A 14,950-nucleotide genomic window follows, 5' to 3' on the forward strand; every position below is an offset into this window, starting at 1 on the left:
CGGGGGTGCGGGGGGGGGGGGGGGCTGAGCAGGGGAGACTGGGTGTAGTTGGGGGCGGGGTTCTGAGTGTAGAATGGGGGGCTGGGCGCAATGTTGGGGTGGGCTGAGCAGGGGAGACTGGGTGCAGTGGGGGGGCTGGGTGCAGAATGGGGGGATGGGCACGCTGGGTGCAGCGGGGGGTCTCGATGTCTATGGGCTAGGTATAGTGTGGGGGCTGGGTGCAGCATGGGGGGTTGGGCAGGGGCCCTGGGTGCAGTGCGGGGGGGCTGGGTTTAGTGGGGAGGTCGGCAGGCTGGGTGCAGCATGGGGGGCAGGTGTAGGGTGTGCAGAGTTGGATATTTGGGGCAAGTGTGGGGCTGGCACAGCATGAGAGGGGACTGGGTGTCTGGGGTAGAGGGCTGGGCAGTCGGGGGCATTGCCGAGTGTCTGGGGTGGCGATAGGGTCGGGTGGGTGTTGGAATATCAGAATGTTGAGGGGGGCTGGCTAGGTGGGTGGGGGTGTCTCTCTGGGGCTGGCTGGAGGTGGGGGGCTGTGTTTCTGGGGATGGGGCCTGGCAGGTAGATTTCTTGGGGCCCGGTTGGGGGGCACCTCGGGCTCTGTCTCTGGAGGCACTGGCCGCTCCAGTTCTTTTTACTGCTAAGGCTGTTGGCTAGGGAGTGACTGAATGTTTCCCCAGCGAGACAGACACCAGATCCAGGGGCAGCAAATGGGCAGAAGCACCCCACCCCCCCAGCACTCCCCCACTGACTGCCTTTCTCACCCTGGCAGGCTGCAGAGACAAACCGGCTCATTCATGGCTGCGGCAGAGCCCACTCGGGGAAGGGACTCTCAAGGAGCTGCAGGTGAGTCCGCCCTGGGGAGGGGATGATGTATGGGAGCCCTGCCTATTGGGATGTGAGCCGCATGGGATGAATCAGGGGAGGGGGAATCCCTTGGGATGCTCAGTAGGGGACACCCAGTGCAGCCCCCTTGGTGAGGGGCTGTTGGAATTGGCCTCCTGAGGGCTTCCCTTGATGCAGCGGGAGCCTCCAGGCAATGACAGTCACCCTGGGGTTGTTGCTCCTAGCGAGTGTGACCTCCCCCAGGCACAGGGTGGTGCCACCTTCCCATCCCCAGGAGGTCTCCCTGACCTCACCTCTTTGCTTCCTCCAGAAGGATGCTCTGTTCCCCTGCCGGACCCAGCGTCCTGGGTGGAAGGGGAGAATGTGTGGGTGCTGGAGCTGCAGCCCTACGGCGATCCCAGTGGTGAGTGAGCAGCGAGGTTCTTTGCCCTTGGTACTTGGCACTGGGGCGACCGCTGCTGGGTCCAGTTCTGGGGCCCACAGTTGAGGAAGGAGGTTGATGAAGTGGAGAGGGGTTGGAGAAGAGCCACCAGACTGAGGAAAGGGTAGAAAACTGCCTTATGGCGATAGATCCCTGGAGTTTGATCTCTGTAGCTTAACAAAGAGAAGGTTCAGGGGTGACTTGACCACAGTCTATACACAGCTACGCAGGGGGAACAAATATTTGATAATGGGCTATGTAGTCTAGCAGTTGAAGGTCTAACGCAAGCCACTGGCTGGACGCTGAAACCAGCAATGTTCAGACTGGAAAGGTGGTGTGCCTCTTGACAGGGAGAGGAATTAACCACTGAAAGCACTTACCAGGAGTGGTGGTGGATTCTCCATCACTGACAATTTTTCAGGCCAGATGGGATGGTTCTCTTAAAGGGCTGCTCTGGTACAAACCGGGATGGATTCTGGGCAGGTCTCGGGCCTAGACTACGCAGGAGGTCAGATTGCATGGGCCCTCCTGGCTGCACCCAGGTGGTCCCCCAGCTGAGGCTGGGACTCACCTCTGGTTGCATTCTGTGTCCCAGCAGGTGATGAAGCGGTAAAGCTGGAGCCGCAGGGGCCATTCCTGAGAAGCTCTGTGAAGGCTGTAAAGCAGGAGATGCTGAAGCTAGGCATAACAAGGATGCCAGAGCCGGAGCGACCATTCCTGAGAAGCTCTGTGAGGGCTTTAAAGCAGGAGATGCCCGAGCCATGCATAGCAAGGATGCCGGAGGGGCCGTTCCTGAGAAGTGCCGTGAGGGCTTTAAAGCAGGAGATGCCGGAGCCAGGCATAGCAGGGATGCTGGAGCCAGAGGGGCCGTTCCTGAGAAGCTCTGTGAGGACTTTAAAGCAGGAGATGCCGGAGCCAGGTGTAGCAGGGATGCTGGAGCCAGAGGGGCCGTTCCTGAAAAGAACTGGAAAGAACATTCCCTGGATCCCGGAGCAGGGCAGAGCTGGTGGGAACCAGCACCGGGCAGAGAGGAGGAACCCTCCACGGAGGAGGCAGGGTAAGAACAGCCGCTATGACCCGCTGCCGGGGAGGCAAGGAGGCAGCCCCCTGCGGGACATCACTGTGCCCCAGAGTGCAGCTGCCGGGGGGCCACCCCACACGTGTGCCACCTGTGGAAAGAGTTTCAGCCGCCGCTCCAAGCTGAGCTCCCACCAGAGGAACCACACTGGAGACAAACCCCACAGTTGTGGGGACTGTGGGAAGGGCTTTCTGTGGCGCTCGGACCTGCTCCGGCATCAGCTCATGCACACGGGGGAGCGTCCCCACCACTGCTCTCAGTGTGGCCGTGGCTTCAGCCGGGCCTCGCGGCTTCTGCAGCATCAGAGAGCCCACATGGAAGCCAGCCCCGGAACGGAGGGTAGCCCGGTGCCGAGTCTGTTGCAGGGAGTACACGAGGAGCCTGGCAATGGAGTGGGGCAGAGCCCGGGGCTGAGCGTGGGCCAGAGAGTCCATGCGGAACCTGGCCACGAAGTGGGACGGAGCCCAGGGCTGAATGTGGGGCTGGGAGTCCACTTGGATCCCCGCCATGGGGTGGGGCAGAGCCCGGGGCTGAGTGAGGGCGAGGGAGTCCACATGGAGCCTAGCCACGGAGCGGGGCGGAGCCTGGGGCTGAATGGAGGCCAAGGAGTCCGCCCGGAGCCTGGCTGTGGAGTGGGACGGAGCCCAGAGCTGAATGAGGGCCAGGGAGTCCACGTGGAGCCTGGCCACAGGGTGGGGCAGAGCCTGGGGCTGAATGAGGGGCTGGGAGTCCACACAGAGCCGGACCACAGAGTGGAGCAGAGCCTGGGACTGAGTGAGGGGCAGGGAGTCCACGCGGAGCCTGGCCACGGAGTGGGGCGGAGCCTGGGGTTGAATGAGGGCCAGGGAGTCCATGCGGCGCCTGGCCACAGAGTGGGGCGGAGCCTGGTGCTCAGTGAGGGGCAGGGAGTCCATGCGGAGCCTGGCCACGGAGTAGGGCGGAGCTTGGGGCTCAGTGATGGGCAGGGAGTCCACGCGGAGCCTGGCAATGGAGCAGAGAGGACCTGGGCTCTGAGTATGTTGCAGAGAAGCCACGTGGAGCCTGCCTATGGAGGGGAGGGCAATGTGGCACAGAGCCCAACCTTGTTTGCACTGCAAGGAGTCCATGGAGAGCCCTGTCGTGGAGCGAGGTGGAGCCCGGTGCTCACTACACTGCAGGGCATTCACGCAGAGCCTGGCCTTGGGGTGGGGCGGAGCCTGGGGCTGCATGAGGGGCTGGGAGTCCATGCAGAGCCTGGCCATGGAGTGGGGCGGAGCCGGGGGCTGAGTCAGGGGCTGGGAGTCCATGCGGAGCCTGGCTATGGAGTAGGGCAGAGCCTGGGGCGGAGTGAGGAGCAGGGAGTCCACGTGGAGCCTGGCCATGGAGTGGGGCACAGCCCGGGACTGAGTGAGGGGCAGGGAGTCCATGTGGAGCCCAGCAATGGAGCAGAGAGGACCTGGGCTCTGACTATGCTGCAGGGAGTCCATGCAGAGCCCTGCCACGGGGCGGGGTGGAGCCCAGTGCTGACTACGCTGCAGAGAAGCCATGTGGAGCCTGCCCACGGAGGGGAGGGCAATGTGGCACAGAGCCCAACCTTGTTTGCACTTCAGGGAGTCCATGGAGAGCCCTGCCATGGAGCGGCGTGGAGCCCGGTGCTCACTACACTGCAGGGCATCCACACAGAGCCAGGCCACGGAGTGGGGTGGAGCCCAGTACTCACTACACTGCAGGGTGTCCACGCAGAGCCAGGCCATGGAGCAAGGTGGAGCCCTATGCTAACTACACTGCAGGGCGTCCATGTGGAGCCCTGCCATGGAGCAGGGTGGAGCCCGGTGCTCACTACACTGCAGGGTGTTCACGCAGAGCCAGGCCATGGACCAGGGTGGACCCCAATGCTCACTACACTGCAGGGCATCCACGCAGAGCCAGGCCATGGAGCAGGGTGGAGCCCCGTGCTCACTACGCTGCAGGGAGTCCACGGGGAGCCCTGCCATGGACAAGAATGGAGCCCAGCCCTGAGTGCATTGCAGGGCATCCACGGGGAGCCCAGCCACACCTCAGAAGGGAACCCGGCGCTGATTGCCTTGCAGAGGGTCCATGCGGAGCCCTGGCATGGCACAGAGGGTAACGTGGCACAATGCCCAACCGTGTTTGCACTGCAGAGAATTCATGCAGAGCCCTGCTATGGCACTGAGGGACCCACGGCCCAGAGCCTGGAGCTGATTGTGCTGCAGAGAGTCCATGGGGAGCCCTGCCATGGAGCAGAGGGGAGCTCAGCCCTGATTACCCTGCAGGGACTTCACGAGGAGCCCTGCCACGGCACCGAGCAGAACCCAGCACTGCATGCAGTGCAGACAGTCCACGGGGAGCCCTGCCACGGCACTGAGCAGAACCCGGCACTGCATGCAGTGAAGACAGTCCACGGGGAGCCCTGCCACGGCACCGAGCAGAGCCCGGCACTGAGTGCAGTGCAGACAGTCCACGGGGAGCCCTGCCACGGCACCGAGCAGAGCCCGGCACTGAGTGCAGTGCAGACAGTCCACGGGGAGCCCTGCCACGGCACCGAGCAGAGCCCGGCACTGTGTGCAGTGCAGACAGTCCACGGGGAGCCCTGCCACGGCACTGAGCAGAGCCCGGCACTGCGTGCAGTGCAGACAGTCCACGGGGAGTTCTGCCACGACACTGAGCAGAGCCTGGAACTGCGTGCAGTGCAGACAGTCCACGGGGAGCCCTGCCATGGCACCGAGCAGAGCCCGGCTCTGCGTGCAGTGCAGACAGTCCATGGGGAGCCCTGCCATGGCACCGAGCAGAGCCTGGCACTGAGTGCAGTGCAGACAGTCCACGGGGAGCCCTGCCATGGAGCAGAGAGTCCCATGGCCCATAGCCTGGCGCTGGCTTCGCTGCAGAGTATCCAGGCCGGAGAGGCTCAATGTGTCATGGCTGAGCGAGGGGGAGGCCTGGCCGAGACCCCCCTATCGCCCATGGCCCTGGTGCAGGAGAATCCCTTCCAATGTCCCGAGTGCCGAAAGTGCTTCAGCCGCAGCTCGTACCTGGTGAAGCACCGCCGGATCCACGGGGCGGGGAAGCCCCACCAGTGCCCCCAGTGTGGCAAGTGCTTCAGCCAACGCTCATACCTCTGCAAGCACCGCCGGATCCATGCCGCAGCAGCCGGCAAACCCCACGAGTGTGCGCTGTGCGGCAAGCGCTTCAGCCTTCGGTCCTACCTCTGCAAACACCACCGCATCCACACGAGATAGAGCCAGTCCCTGGGCCTGGGAGCCACAGCAGCCCTGGAGCCAAGGGGACGCTGCCCTGTACCACAGAGCTGTGGTACAAGCAGCCCACAGAGCATGCCAGCAGAGCCCATGGCACAGGAGCGCTACCCGTGGAGCTGGCAGGCTCCTCTCTCTGGCATGCAGTGGGATAGGGAATGCTGGGTGAGGCTGGGGGGGAACAGAGGGGAGAACTTTCTGTGCCATGTTCTATAGAGTTTTCTGTCAATAAACGGTTTTGAAGAGGGGGAAATGCTCCCTTGTAAATGCGCATCATCTCTCTGCAGCTGTTCGGGGGCAGGGCAAAGGTCGTGGCCTTGGTGTGAGAGCAAAACAGCCCATGTATCGTGTGTGAGCATCTCCGCTGGGGGGGAGGCCGGTGTGCTCACGCAGCCATTCCTGCAGGGGGAATGACTCTGTTGCGGTGCAGCCCATAACCCCTGCTGGAATGCAGCTGCTCACCCAAGGCTGGGATACCCATGGGGCCTCAGGCGCCCAGCACCTGCTCCGATGGGATCTAGTCCCCCTTTGGGAACCTCAGCTTCCAGCAGACCCTGCCACTCTGGTCTTGGGGCTATACCTGGGCTGGGGCAGCGTGTGAAGTGGTGAGTGACTCTGCTCCTGCGGGAGGCCAAGGGGCCAGAACCAGGGTTGGGTTCCCCCCCAGCCACGGAATGGCTGCTGCTGCCCCAGCCCTGGGATTGCTAGGGTTCTGGGGCTGCGCAGCTGTAGGGTGGAATTTGGGAGCTAAGGTGGTGAGGTGTTACTGGTTAAAACTTACCCAGAGCAGTGGTGGCCTAGAACCCATCAGCAGGGTGGACCCGTCTGGGAAAGGGCCATTTCCCTGGGATCTGTTTGGGGGCCCTGGAGCTGGGAGCACAGAGCCAGTGGGGAAATAGCCCCAAGGGTTAGGATGAGGGGCAGTGACTGCCACCTGTGGGACTGGGTAGGCGGGAGAGGCTCCCTGTGGGAGGCAGGGAGGGGACCTGCCCAAGCAGAGAGGAAGTGGGGACAGAGACCAGATTGGGGGAGCAGGGCGATGGGCATGCATGTACAAACCCCTCCCCCCCCCAACTGAAGTCTGTGTGGGAGCCTGGGGCACCCTTAGCTAAGTATTGATGAAGATACTGAATAGCATCGGGCCTAGAGACCCCCCCGGACCTGACCACAACTCCATGACAATTCAATTCCTTTTTGTCTTCTGTTGGTTCTAGTCCTGTTAACAACGGCGAGGTAGGTTTGAGACAAATTGGATCATTCAACTGCGCTTCAGCAACCCAACAGCGGCTCGCTCAGCCCGTTCCCTCAGGCTCCCGCTGTCACCCCATTCCCCGGGCATGTCCCGTCACCCCATTCCCTCGGGCACCTGCTGTCACCCCAGGCACCGACTGTTACCCCATTCCCTCAGGCACTCTTTGTCACCTTCCCTTGGGCACCTGTCACCCCATTCCCTTGGGCACCCACTGTGACCCCTTCCCTCGGGCTCCTGCTGTCACTCCACTCCCTCAGGCACCCACTGTCCCCGCTTCCCTTAGGCACCTCCTGTCCCCCATTCTCATGAGCTCCTGCTGTCACCCCATTTCCTTTAGCTCCTGCTGTCACTCCATTCCCTTTGGTTCCCCCTGGCACCCCATTCTCGTGAGCACCCGCTGTCACCCAATTCCCTCGGGCGCCTCCTCTCACCCTATTCCTGTGGGCACCCATTGTCACCCCATTCCCATGGGCACCTCGTCACCCCATTCTCGTGAGCACCCGCTGTCACCCCATTTCCTTTTGCTTTCAGTTCACAGCGGATGCCAGACGGAATACTTCGTTTCAAAGGCTACAACTGGTAAGCACTCTTTGGTAGCTTTAATCGAAGGCTAAGGAGATGTTTTCTGGGACATCAGCCATGGGCTCAGCAAGCGAGGGTCTCTGGACAGGAACCCCGAACCGAGTGGAATTGTTTAGCGCTGGGCAGCGACACCGCAGACCCTGTGGGCTCATTTATTCCAGCTGAATTAACCCAGCTCTGCAGAACACCTTCCCCTCACCCACTCGCATGGGGCCCCCTGTGGCACCCTTCTCCCACCAGGGCCCAGAGCCTCCCCGTCCTGCTAGGGGTCATGCCCTGGCTTGCTGCTGCTGGGCCCGGGAGCACCAGGCACTAGTCATGGAGTCTCTGGTGGCGGACGAGCGCCGAGCTCTGGCTGAAGCCAGCACCACACTCGTGGCAGGTGAAGGGCCGCTCCCCGGTGTGGACGTGCTGGTGCCGGAGCAGCGCGGAGCTCACGGCAAAGCAGCGCCCGCACTCAGCACAGCGGAAGGGAGCCTCCCCGGAGTGCCTGCGGCAGTGCTGGCGGAGAGTGGCGTGGGCGGCGAAGGTGGCCCCGCAGTCCCGGCAGGGGAAGGGGCGCTGGCCGGCGTGCAGGCGCTGGTGATGCTGCAGGGTGGCGGCCCGAGTGAAGCCCTTGCCGCAGTCAGAGCACTCAAAGGGGCGCTCGCCCGTGTGCAGCCGGCGGTGCTGGATCAGTGCGGTGGCCTGGGCGAAGCGCTCCCGACACTGGCCGCAGCGGAAGGGGCGCTCGCCAGTATGGGTGCGGCAGTGGGCCGCCAGGTGGGCGTTGCGGGCAAAGGTGGCCCCACAGTCCTGGCAGGCGAAGGGGCGCTCGCCGGTGTGGGAGCGCTGGTGGCGCAGCAGGTTGGAGCTCTGGCTGAAGCCCCGGCCACACTCGGCACAGCGGAAGGGGCGCTCCCCAGTGTGGGACTGGCGGTGCCGAGCCAGGTCGGCTTTGGTGCCGAAGCGCCGGTCACAGTCGCCACAGCAGAAGGGGCGCTCACCGGTGTGGGTGCGGCGGTGCTGCACCAGGTTGGCGTTCTGGGTGAAGCGCTTGCCGCACTCGGTGCAGGCAAAGGGGCGCTCACCAGTGTGGGTCCGCTCATGCTTCACCAGGCGGGCACTCACGGTGAAGCCGCGGCCGCATTCAGCACACACGTAGCGCTGCTGAACTCCTCGGGGCTGGGGAATGGGCTTGGCGGGGGTCTCTGGCTGCTGCCCAGCACCACTTCTCCTTTCCGACTGGCGCAGGCTCCCGACCCGCTCCAAGCGCCGGCAAATGTCCAGCTGGGCTCCTTTGGGTGCCCCGTCCACCTGGGCAGTCCCCTCCTCACTCACCTGGTCATCTGCTGAGACACAGATAAGAACATAAGAATGGCCGTACCGGGTCAGACCAAAGGTCCATCTAGCCCAGTATCTGTCTACCAACAGTGGCCAATGCCAGGTGCCCTAGAGGGAGTGAGGCTAACAGACAATGATCAAGTGATCTCTCTCATGCCATCCATCTCCATCCTCTGATGAACAGAGGCTAGGGACACCATTCTTTACCCTTCCTGGCTAATAGCCATTTATGGACTTAGCCACCATGAATTTATCCAGTTCCCTTTTAAACACTGTTATAGTCCTAGCCTTCACAACCTCCTCAGATAAAGAGTTCCACAAGTTGACTGTGAATAGCTCCCTGCACCAGGGCAAAGGGACCCTGCAGGTGGGGGTGCATGTCACTAATAAACCTCTGTTTGTAGGGCTGGGAACCAGGGTCTCACCCCAAACCTGCCCCAGGGGAGGGCAGAGGAGCCAGTTCTCCCCCATATCCTGGCTGAGCCCCAGAGACACCACAGGCTAGTGGGGCTGTATCACGGGCCAGGTGAATACAGATGGGTCATGCTGGGAGCTTTGCAACAGCTTTGGGGCCATTCTGTGCCAGAGCTGGGTTAACCTCTTCCTCACCTGGGCTCATACCAAGTGACATCTCCTCTTCCTCACGGCCCTGGGAATCCGGAACCCGCAGCTCCTCCCCGCGCTCCATCTGGGAGTTGAGGGCAGCCTGGGACAGGGGAAGGAGATGGGAGAAGTCAGGTCTAAACTGGATCCTCACAGTCCCGGCCCCATTTCCAAGCCCCAGTGTCTCTGGACCCAACGGTTCTAGATTCTGCATCTCTGGCAAAAGGCTGCCACCATATTGCTCCGCAGCCCCCAGCTCCCCCTAGTGAGGGAGCCCCTCGGGTCGTCCTTGGCCTCCTGAGACAGGGCCCCTCTCCCCAGCCAGCAGCCTCTGTGCCATACATTCACGAAGAGAAGGGACTCACCGTGCTGCTCCCCGATGTGCCACGAAGGCAGGCCATGCTACAGAGGCTGGGAGACGCCTATTGAGAAATAACAGTGTCAGAGCCTGGGGAATCTTCAGGGAAGTAGCATCCAGGGCTGCAGGAACACTGGCAGCTGAGCCCCTAGGGACTGTCCCAGGCTGGGAAATGAAGCTGCCCAGCCCCAGGGAGTTAAGGCCAGCCCAAACCTCCCCTTTCTGCTCCATGAGCCAGGCCGGATGAGCTGGTCCCATGGCCCCATCTGGCCTCACTCTCGACCAGAGGTTGCTTTGGTTTTACCTGAGGGTATTTCATAACAATGTTACTTTTTCCTTCAGCTTTTGGACTGGGGCTGGGGGGACCTGGCCCACGGGAGACTCCAGACGGTGCATGAGGGGTACATCCCACACACCTGAATGGGGCCTCCAGGAAGGCAGCCAGGCTGCACTGGGGGACTCCAAGCCCACTGGTCCCCCGGGCCGTCAGTTCTGAGGTTATCATCTCATGGCACTTGGGCACCACCCTGGAGCCAGTTAACCCAGGGGCATGTGCCCATCCTCTCTCTCAGTCCTGTGGGGCCGTGACCCGGGGCTCTTCCATCCAGGAAGCCTGGGCGAGTGGGGTCCTGCTGGGGCAGGGAGGGGAAAGGAGACAGGCGCCTCCCTTGGCACCGTCCCTGGCCCTGGGGAGAGCCAGGCCCTGGGGGGCAGGGAGGCTGTGCCCGGGCGGGATCCGGGGAGGCCCCACTGCTGGGTGGATGGGAGATAGAGGGCCAGTGCCCAGCCCCCGCCCCAGAGACGCTCTGCAGCAGAGGCTGCAGAGCCGCCCCGCACCTGGTGCATGGGAGCCCCGGCCGAGCCCGGCCCCGCCCCCCGCAGCTCCCCAGTTAACCGGGGCCCCCGGGCTGGGTGCCGTCCCGGCGCTCGCCCCGCGGGCCCGCGGGCGCAGCCGGCTCGGTGCGCGCTGGGCGGGGCGGGACGGGGCACCGGGGGAGCGCCGCAGCCTGCGCTTCCGAGCCAGCCCCCTCTGGCGGCGCCTGCTCCTGGCCGGCTCCGCCCGCGGGGCCTGGCTCTGCCGCCGGCCAGGCCCTGCCCATGGCAGCCCCGAAGAGTGAGAGGGCCTGGGCTGCCGCCTGCCCAGCCCCCCGAGAGGGGTCTAGCTCGGCTGTGTCACAATGTGGCTTTATTCGGGGCCCTATCCATGGGGGACTGGGGTGTGTGGGCGGCTGCTGCCTGAACCCCGAGACTGAGATCTCGCCCCCATTGTGCTAGTTGGTGCAGACGCTGACCAAAATCTGGGGCCCCCATGACACCAGGTGCTGCACAGCCCCTTCCCAGATCCTGGTGGGGGAGATGATCCAGCTCAATAATTCCTGGTGCTGAATGAAAACAGGAGTTTTGTCAGGCTTTGCAGCAGCCCCATGCCTCCATGATCAGATCCCCCAGCTGATTATGAGCAGGGTTTGGTGCTAGATTTCCAAGCATGGGGTGCTGCAAGTCCAGGGCTGGCTCCAGCAGGTGCTTCGGGGCGGCCAACAGCAATGTGCTGCACGTCTGGCTCTTTGGCGGCAATTTGGCAGCATATCCCTCAGTCCCTCTGGGAGCAAAGGACTTGCTGCTGAAGAATGAAGTGGCAGCGGTAGAGCTGCCACCAATTGCAGCTTTTATTTTATATTATTTTGCTGTTTGGGGCAGCAAAAATGCTGGAGTGGGCCCTGTGTGTGTCTAAGTTAATGCTGACTCCCATTGTTGAATGACAGTGAGGAGTTGGAATTATTTACTCACAGGTTCCATCAGAGAGTAGTACTGTACAGCACTGCACAGCTTACCATCTTGTGAGGGCAGAACCAGAGCTGCTAGGGCTCCTTCACTGCACCTGGAGGGATGCCTGGTTTCATTCCCCAGCCCAGTTCCAACACCAGTGTCATAAAGACCCTCTTTGCCAGTGCCAAAGGAACCATACATTGTGATGTCATAGAGATACATGCTCATCTCACCTGGTTTATGGGTGAAGGCAGGATTATTTACAGCCGAGAGGGCTAATAATTCTTCAAGATAATAATGTTCACTGGCTCTTTCTTCCCCCATAATCAGTCTTCCCTGTTGATTCCCTAATAGAAAACATCTGTTGGAACAATCCTCCTTTATCTGTTTCCCAGGTTTATATATGCTTATGTAAGCAGTATCGATATCTATGTGAAGAGGATAGTTCCTTGGACTAGCTGGAGTTTTATAGACACAGGGAAGCCACAGATTGTTAGCTATAGCCTAACACACAGAATTCCTGAATAGGAATCCACTCAATGTGCAGTGACAGGCAAAAAAATGAACAGAGTGTTGGGAAGCATTAGGAAAGGGATCGATAACAAGACAGAAAATATCATATTGCCTCTGTATAAATCCAGGGAATGCCCACATCTTGAATACTGCGAGCAGATGTTGTCGCCACATCTCAAAAAAGATATATTGGAATTGGAAAAGGTTCAGAAAAGGGCAACAAAAATGATTAGGGGTATGGAACAGCTTCCATATGAGGAGAGATTAATAAGACTGGGACTTTTCAGCTTGGAAAAGAGATGACTAAGGGGGGATATGATTGAGGGCTATAAGATCATGACTGGTGTGGAGAAAGGAAATAAGGAAGTGTTATTTACTCCTTCTCATAACAGAGGAACTAGGGGTCATCCAATGAAATTAATAGGCAACAGGTTTAAAATAAATCAAAGGAAGTATTTGTTCACACAACGCACAGTCAGTCTGTGGAACTCTTTGCCAGAGGATGTTGTGAAGGCCAAGACTATAACAGGGTTCAAAAAAGAACTAGATACATTCATAGAGGATAGGTCTATCAATGACTATTAGCCAGGATAGGCAGGGATGGTTCACATTTTGGACCAGATCTTGTGCTACACTTTCCGTCTGAAGCACCTGGCATTGGCCACTGTTGGAAGACAGGATACTGGATTAGATGGACCTTCGGTCTGACCGAGGATGGCCATTCTTATTGATCAAGGTTACCTATTGGTCAAGGACCAGTGTTCTGGGCCCTAGAATTCACATATACTCTTTGTTAATATCCTAGAGATTCTAAATAATAATTAATATATAAATGAATCAAATATACAGAACGAAAAAGACTAAAAGAGTGAATATTTACTAACAGGTAACAGGTATTAACTATATATAGCTAGAGGGGTGTACAGGCTTAGATAGAACAAAGAGTGTAGGGGGATGGATTTATAGATAGAGGGAGGATGTATCGGGATAGGGTCAAAGAGGTTTGCTGTGGCAGCTGGTCTCAGTGTGATGTCAGCCCTGGGGCTCTCACAGGGTTCTGGGGGAGTCAGAGGCCTAGTCTCCAGTGAAATCAGAGAGGCTGGAGCCCCTCCCTCTGCACTGCCCACTCTAGTGGAGTTGCACAGCCAGCCCCAGCTCCCAGAGTCCTGGGATTGTGTCTCTCGTCACAAGCACAGATCAGGGCTATAGGGGGAAGCCTGACGACGCACACAGACAGGCACAGGCTTCCAGCTCAGACCCCTGACACCAAACCTCCTCACATGTGACCTTACAATGAGCTGGTGTTTGGGGGCTGGAGCTTGGCCACGTTGCCTTTCCAGCGCCCTCTGCCCTGCCTCACTGCAAGAGAGCCATCTGCCCTCTCCCCTTGGCAGCGGCTGCAGCCTCCCGCCCCCCACACTGGGAACAGGGCATGCTGGGAGAGCTAGTTCTGAGCAGCATGGGCAGGACAACAGCCAAGCGGCATGCTGGGAATTGCATCCCGGACTTGTCGCAGGGCATGGTGGGAGATTCCCTTGGGTACAGGGCATGCTGGGAGATGCATCTCTTACTGAGCATGATGCATACTGGGAGATTCCGCTGCGGCACAGGGCGTGCCAGGAGATGCACCGCCCACTTGGGCCAGGGCATGCCGGGAGATGCATCTCTACCGGCAGTGATGCACCTGGGAGAGGCCTCTTGGGCATGGTGCATGCTGGGAGATGTAGTCCTGAGATGCTCAGCGCTAACACAACAGAGTTTGCCCCTCTCGTGGAATCCCCATGCAGCAGCCCCCCCACCCCTGCTCAGGGCAGCGAGGTGCCCAGCATGGCTCCTGCCTTCCCTGCCCCCTCCCGAGCCCTGGGGCTGGGCATGTCTGTGATACCCTGACCTGGGGTGCTGCAGACACTGAAACACACTATAAATAACGCACACCTGTAGGCTAGCAATAATACACACTCCAAAACTGGGCTCTGGGCTCTTTCTGAGCCGCTTGGCATGGAAAGCTAGCACTGCAGGGTATCAACTGAGCACACATGCAGGATGGGCTTACAGACCAAACATCAGTGGACAAGCTTCATACAATGTGGTAGTCTCTAGTGAGCTTCTGTGGGGACCGTGCCAGTCCTGGTGCAATTCACCATGATCTCCAGCGGCGTGGAAATCAGTGTAAACTCACCACAGAGAAAATGAGCGGAGAACCCAAATATCGGCATGAAGAGGATACAGAGCCATCTGGACTGCTCAGGAAAATAGCCTAATTCAAACAAAAGGCATTTTATTTCAGCCCAGCGAAATGTGACACATCTAGGCCCAAAGAAACCCAGCCAGCCCTACCGACTGGGGGCCAGAGTCCTGGACAGCAGCGCCCTGGAAAGGCCTGAGGGGGCACAAACCCAAGAAACTCCCCCTGAGCTCCCAGAGTGATGCTGTGGCAGATGGGCTAAGGGGAGGTGCTGATGTCTACACGGGGCAGTGAGTAGGGACGTCTGTATAGCTCACTGGCTTGAGCTGGATACTGGAGCATGGGGCCGCCCCGCTTTGGTGGCCACATTGTACAGGGATGTGGAGGGCGCAGAGCAGAGCCACACCAATAACTGGAACGGCCTGGAGACCAGCCTGCCGGGGACAGGCTGGCACAGCTCACTCTGCTCAGCCCATCCCAAGCAGCCAGAGCGGAGACTCGCTCGCAGTGTCCAAGGCCCAGCCCAGGGCAGACGCCCCCGGAGCGGAGAACGCCAGAGGAGCCGGTGCCTGGCAGCGGAAACCAGACCGAGCCAAAGCAGAGCCAAGGCACCAGGTCCCGCAGTGCCGGTGAGGAGCCCCCAATGGCCAGGGCGGGGGGAGGATCCGCCGCCGCCGGCACCGCTGCCCGGTTCCAGGCGCTGCCTGCGCTCGCAGCCCGGCCAGGAGCAGGAGCCGCCAGAGGGGGCTGGCTCCGGAGCGCAGCTGCGGCGCT

The 14,950-nt window shown here is 60.4% G+C and overlaps 2 protein-coding genes across 6 annotated transcripts; one reads left to right on the top strand and one right to left on the bottom strand.

The window, feature by feature from the left end:
* Positions 1-669: 669 nt before the first annotated feature.
* Positions 670-5,841, top strand: LOC116827367 (uncharacterized). Of its 5 annotated transcripts, XM_032784823.2 has the most exons (3): positions 670-843; positions 1,154-1,246; positions 1,860-5,841. In XM_032784823.2, exons 1-3 carry the CDS (start codon positions 708-710, stop codon positions 5,576-5,578), a joined length of 3,948 nt encoding a protein of 1,315 aa, XP_032640714.1. In that variant the 5' UTR covers positions 670-707; the 3' UTR covers positions 5,579-5,841. The 5 variants fall into 5 exon arrangements, with proteins under 5 accessions (XP_032640714.1, XP_032640720.1, XP_032640721.1 ...); XM_032784829.2 differs by lacking the exon at positions 1,154-1,246; XM_032784830.2 differs by lacking the exon at positions 1,154-1,246 and having other exon boundaries at positions 1,863-5,841.
* Positions 5,842-7,427: 1,586 nt separating this feature from the next.
* On the bottom strand, positions 7,428-10,688 carry LOC116827364 (uncharacterized). The gene is made up of 4 exons (XM_032784820.2): positions 10,607-10,688; positions 9,719-9,775; positions 9,360-9,456; positions 7,428-8,755 (listed from the first exon to the last, which is right to left on the bottom strand). The coding sequence occupies exons 2-4, from the start codon at positions 9,752-9,754 to the stop codon at positions 7,740-7,742; spliced, it is 1,149 nt and encodes a 382-aa protein (XP_032640711.2). The 5' UTR covers positions 9,755-9,775; positions 10,607-10,688; the 3' UTR covers positions 7,428-7,739.
* Positions 10,689-14,950: the final 4,262 nt, after the last annotated feature.

The sequence above is a fragment of the Chelonoidis abingdonii genome, chromosome 14, assembly GCF_003597395.2.
Source record: "Chelonoidis abingdonii isolate Lonesome George chromosome 14, CheloAbing_2.0, whole genome shotgun sequence".
Classification (NCBI taxonomy): domain Eukaryota; kingdom Metazoa; phylum Chordata; order Testudines; family Testudinidae; genus Chelonoidis; species Chelonoidis abingdonii.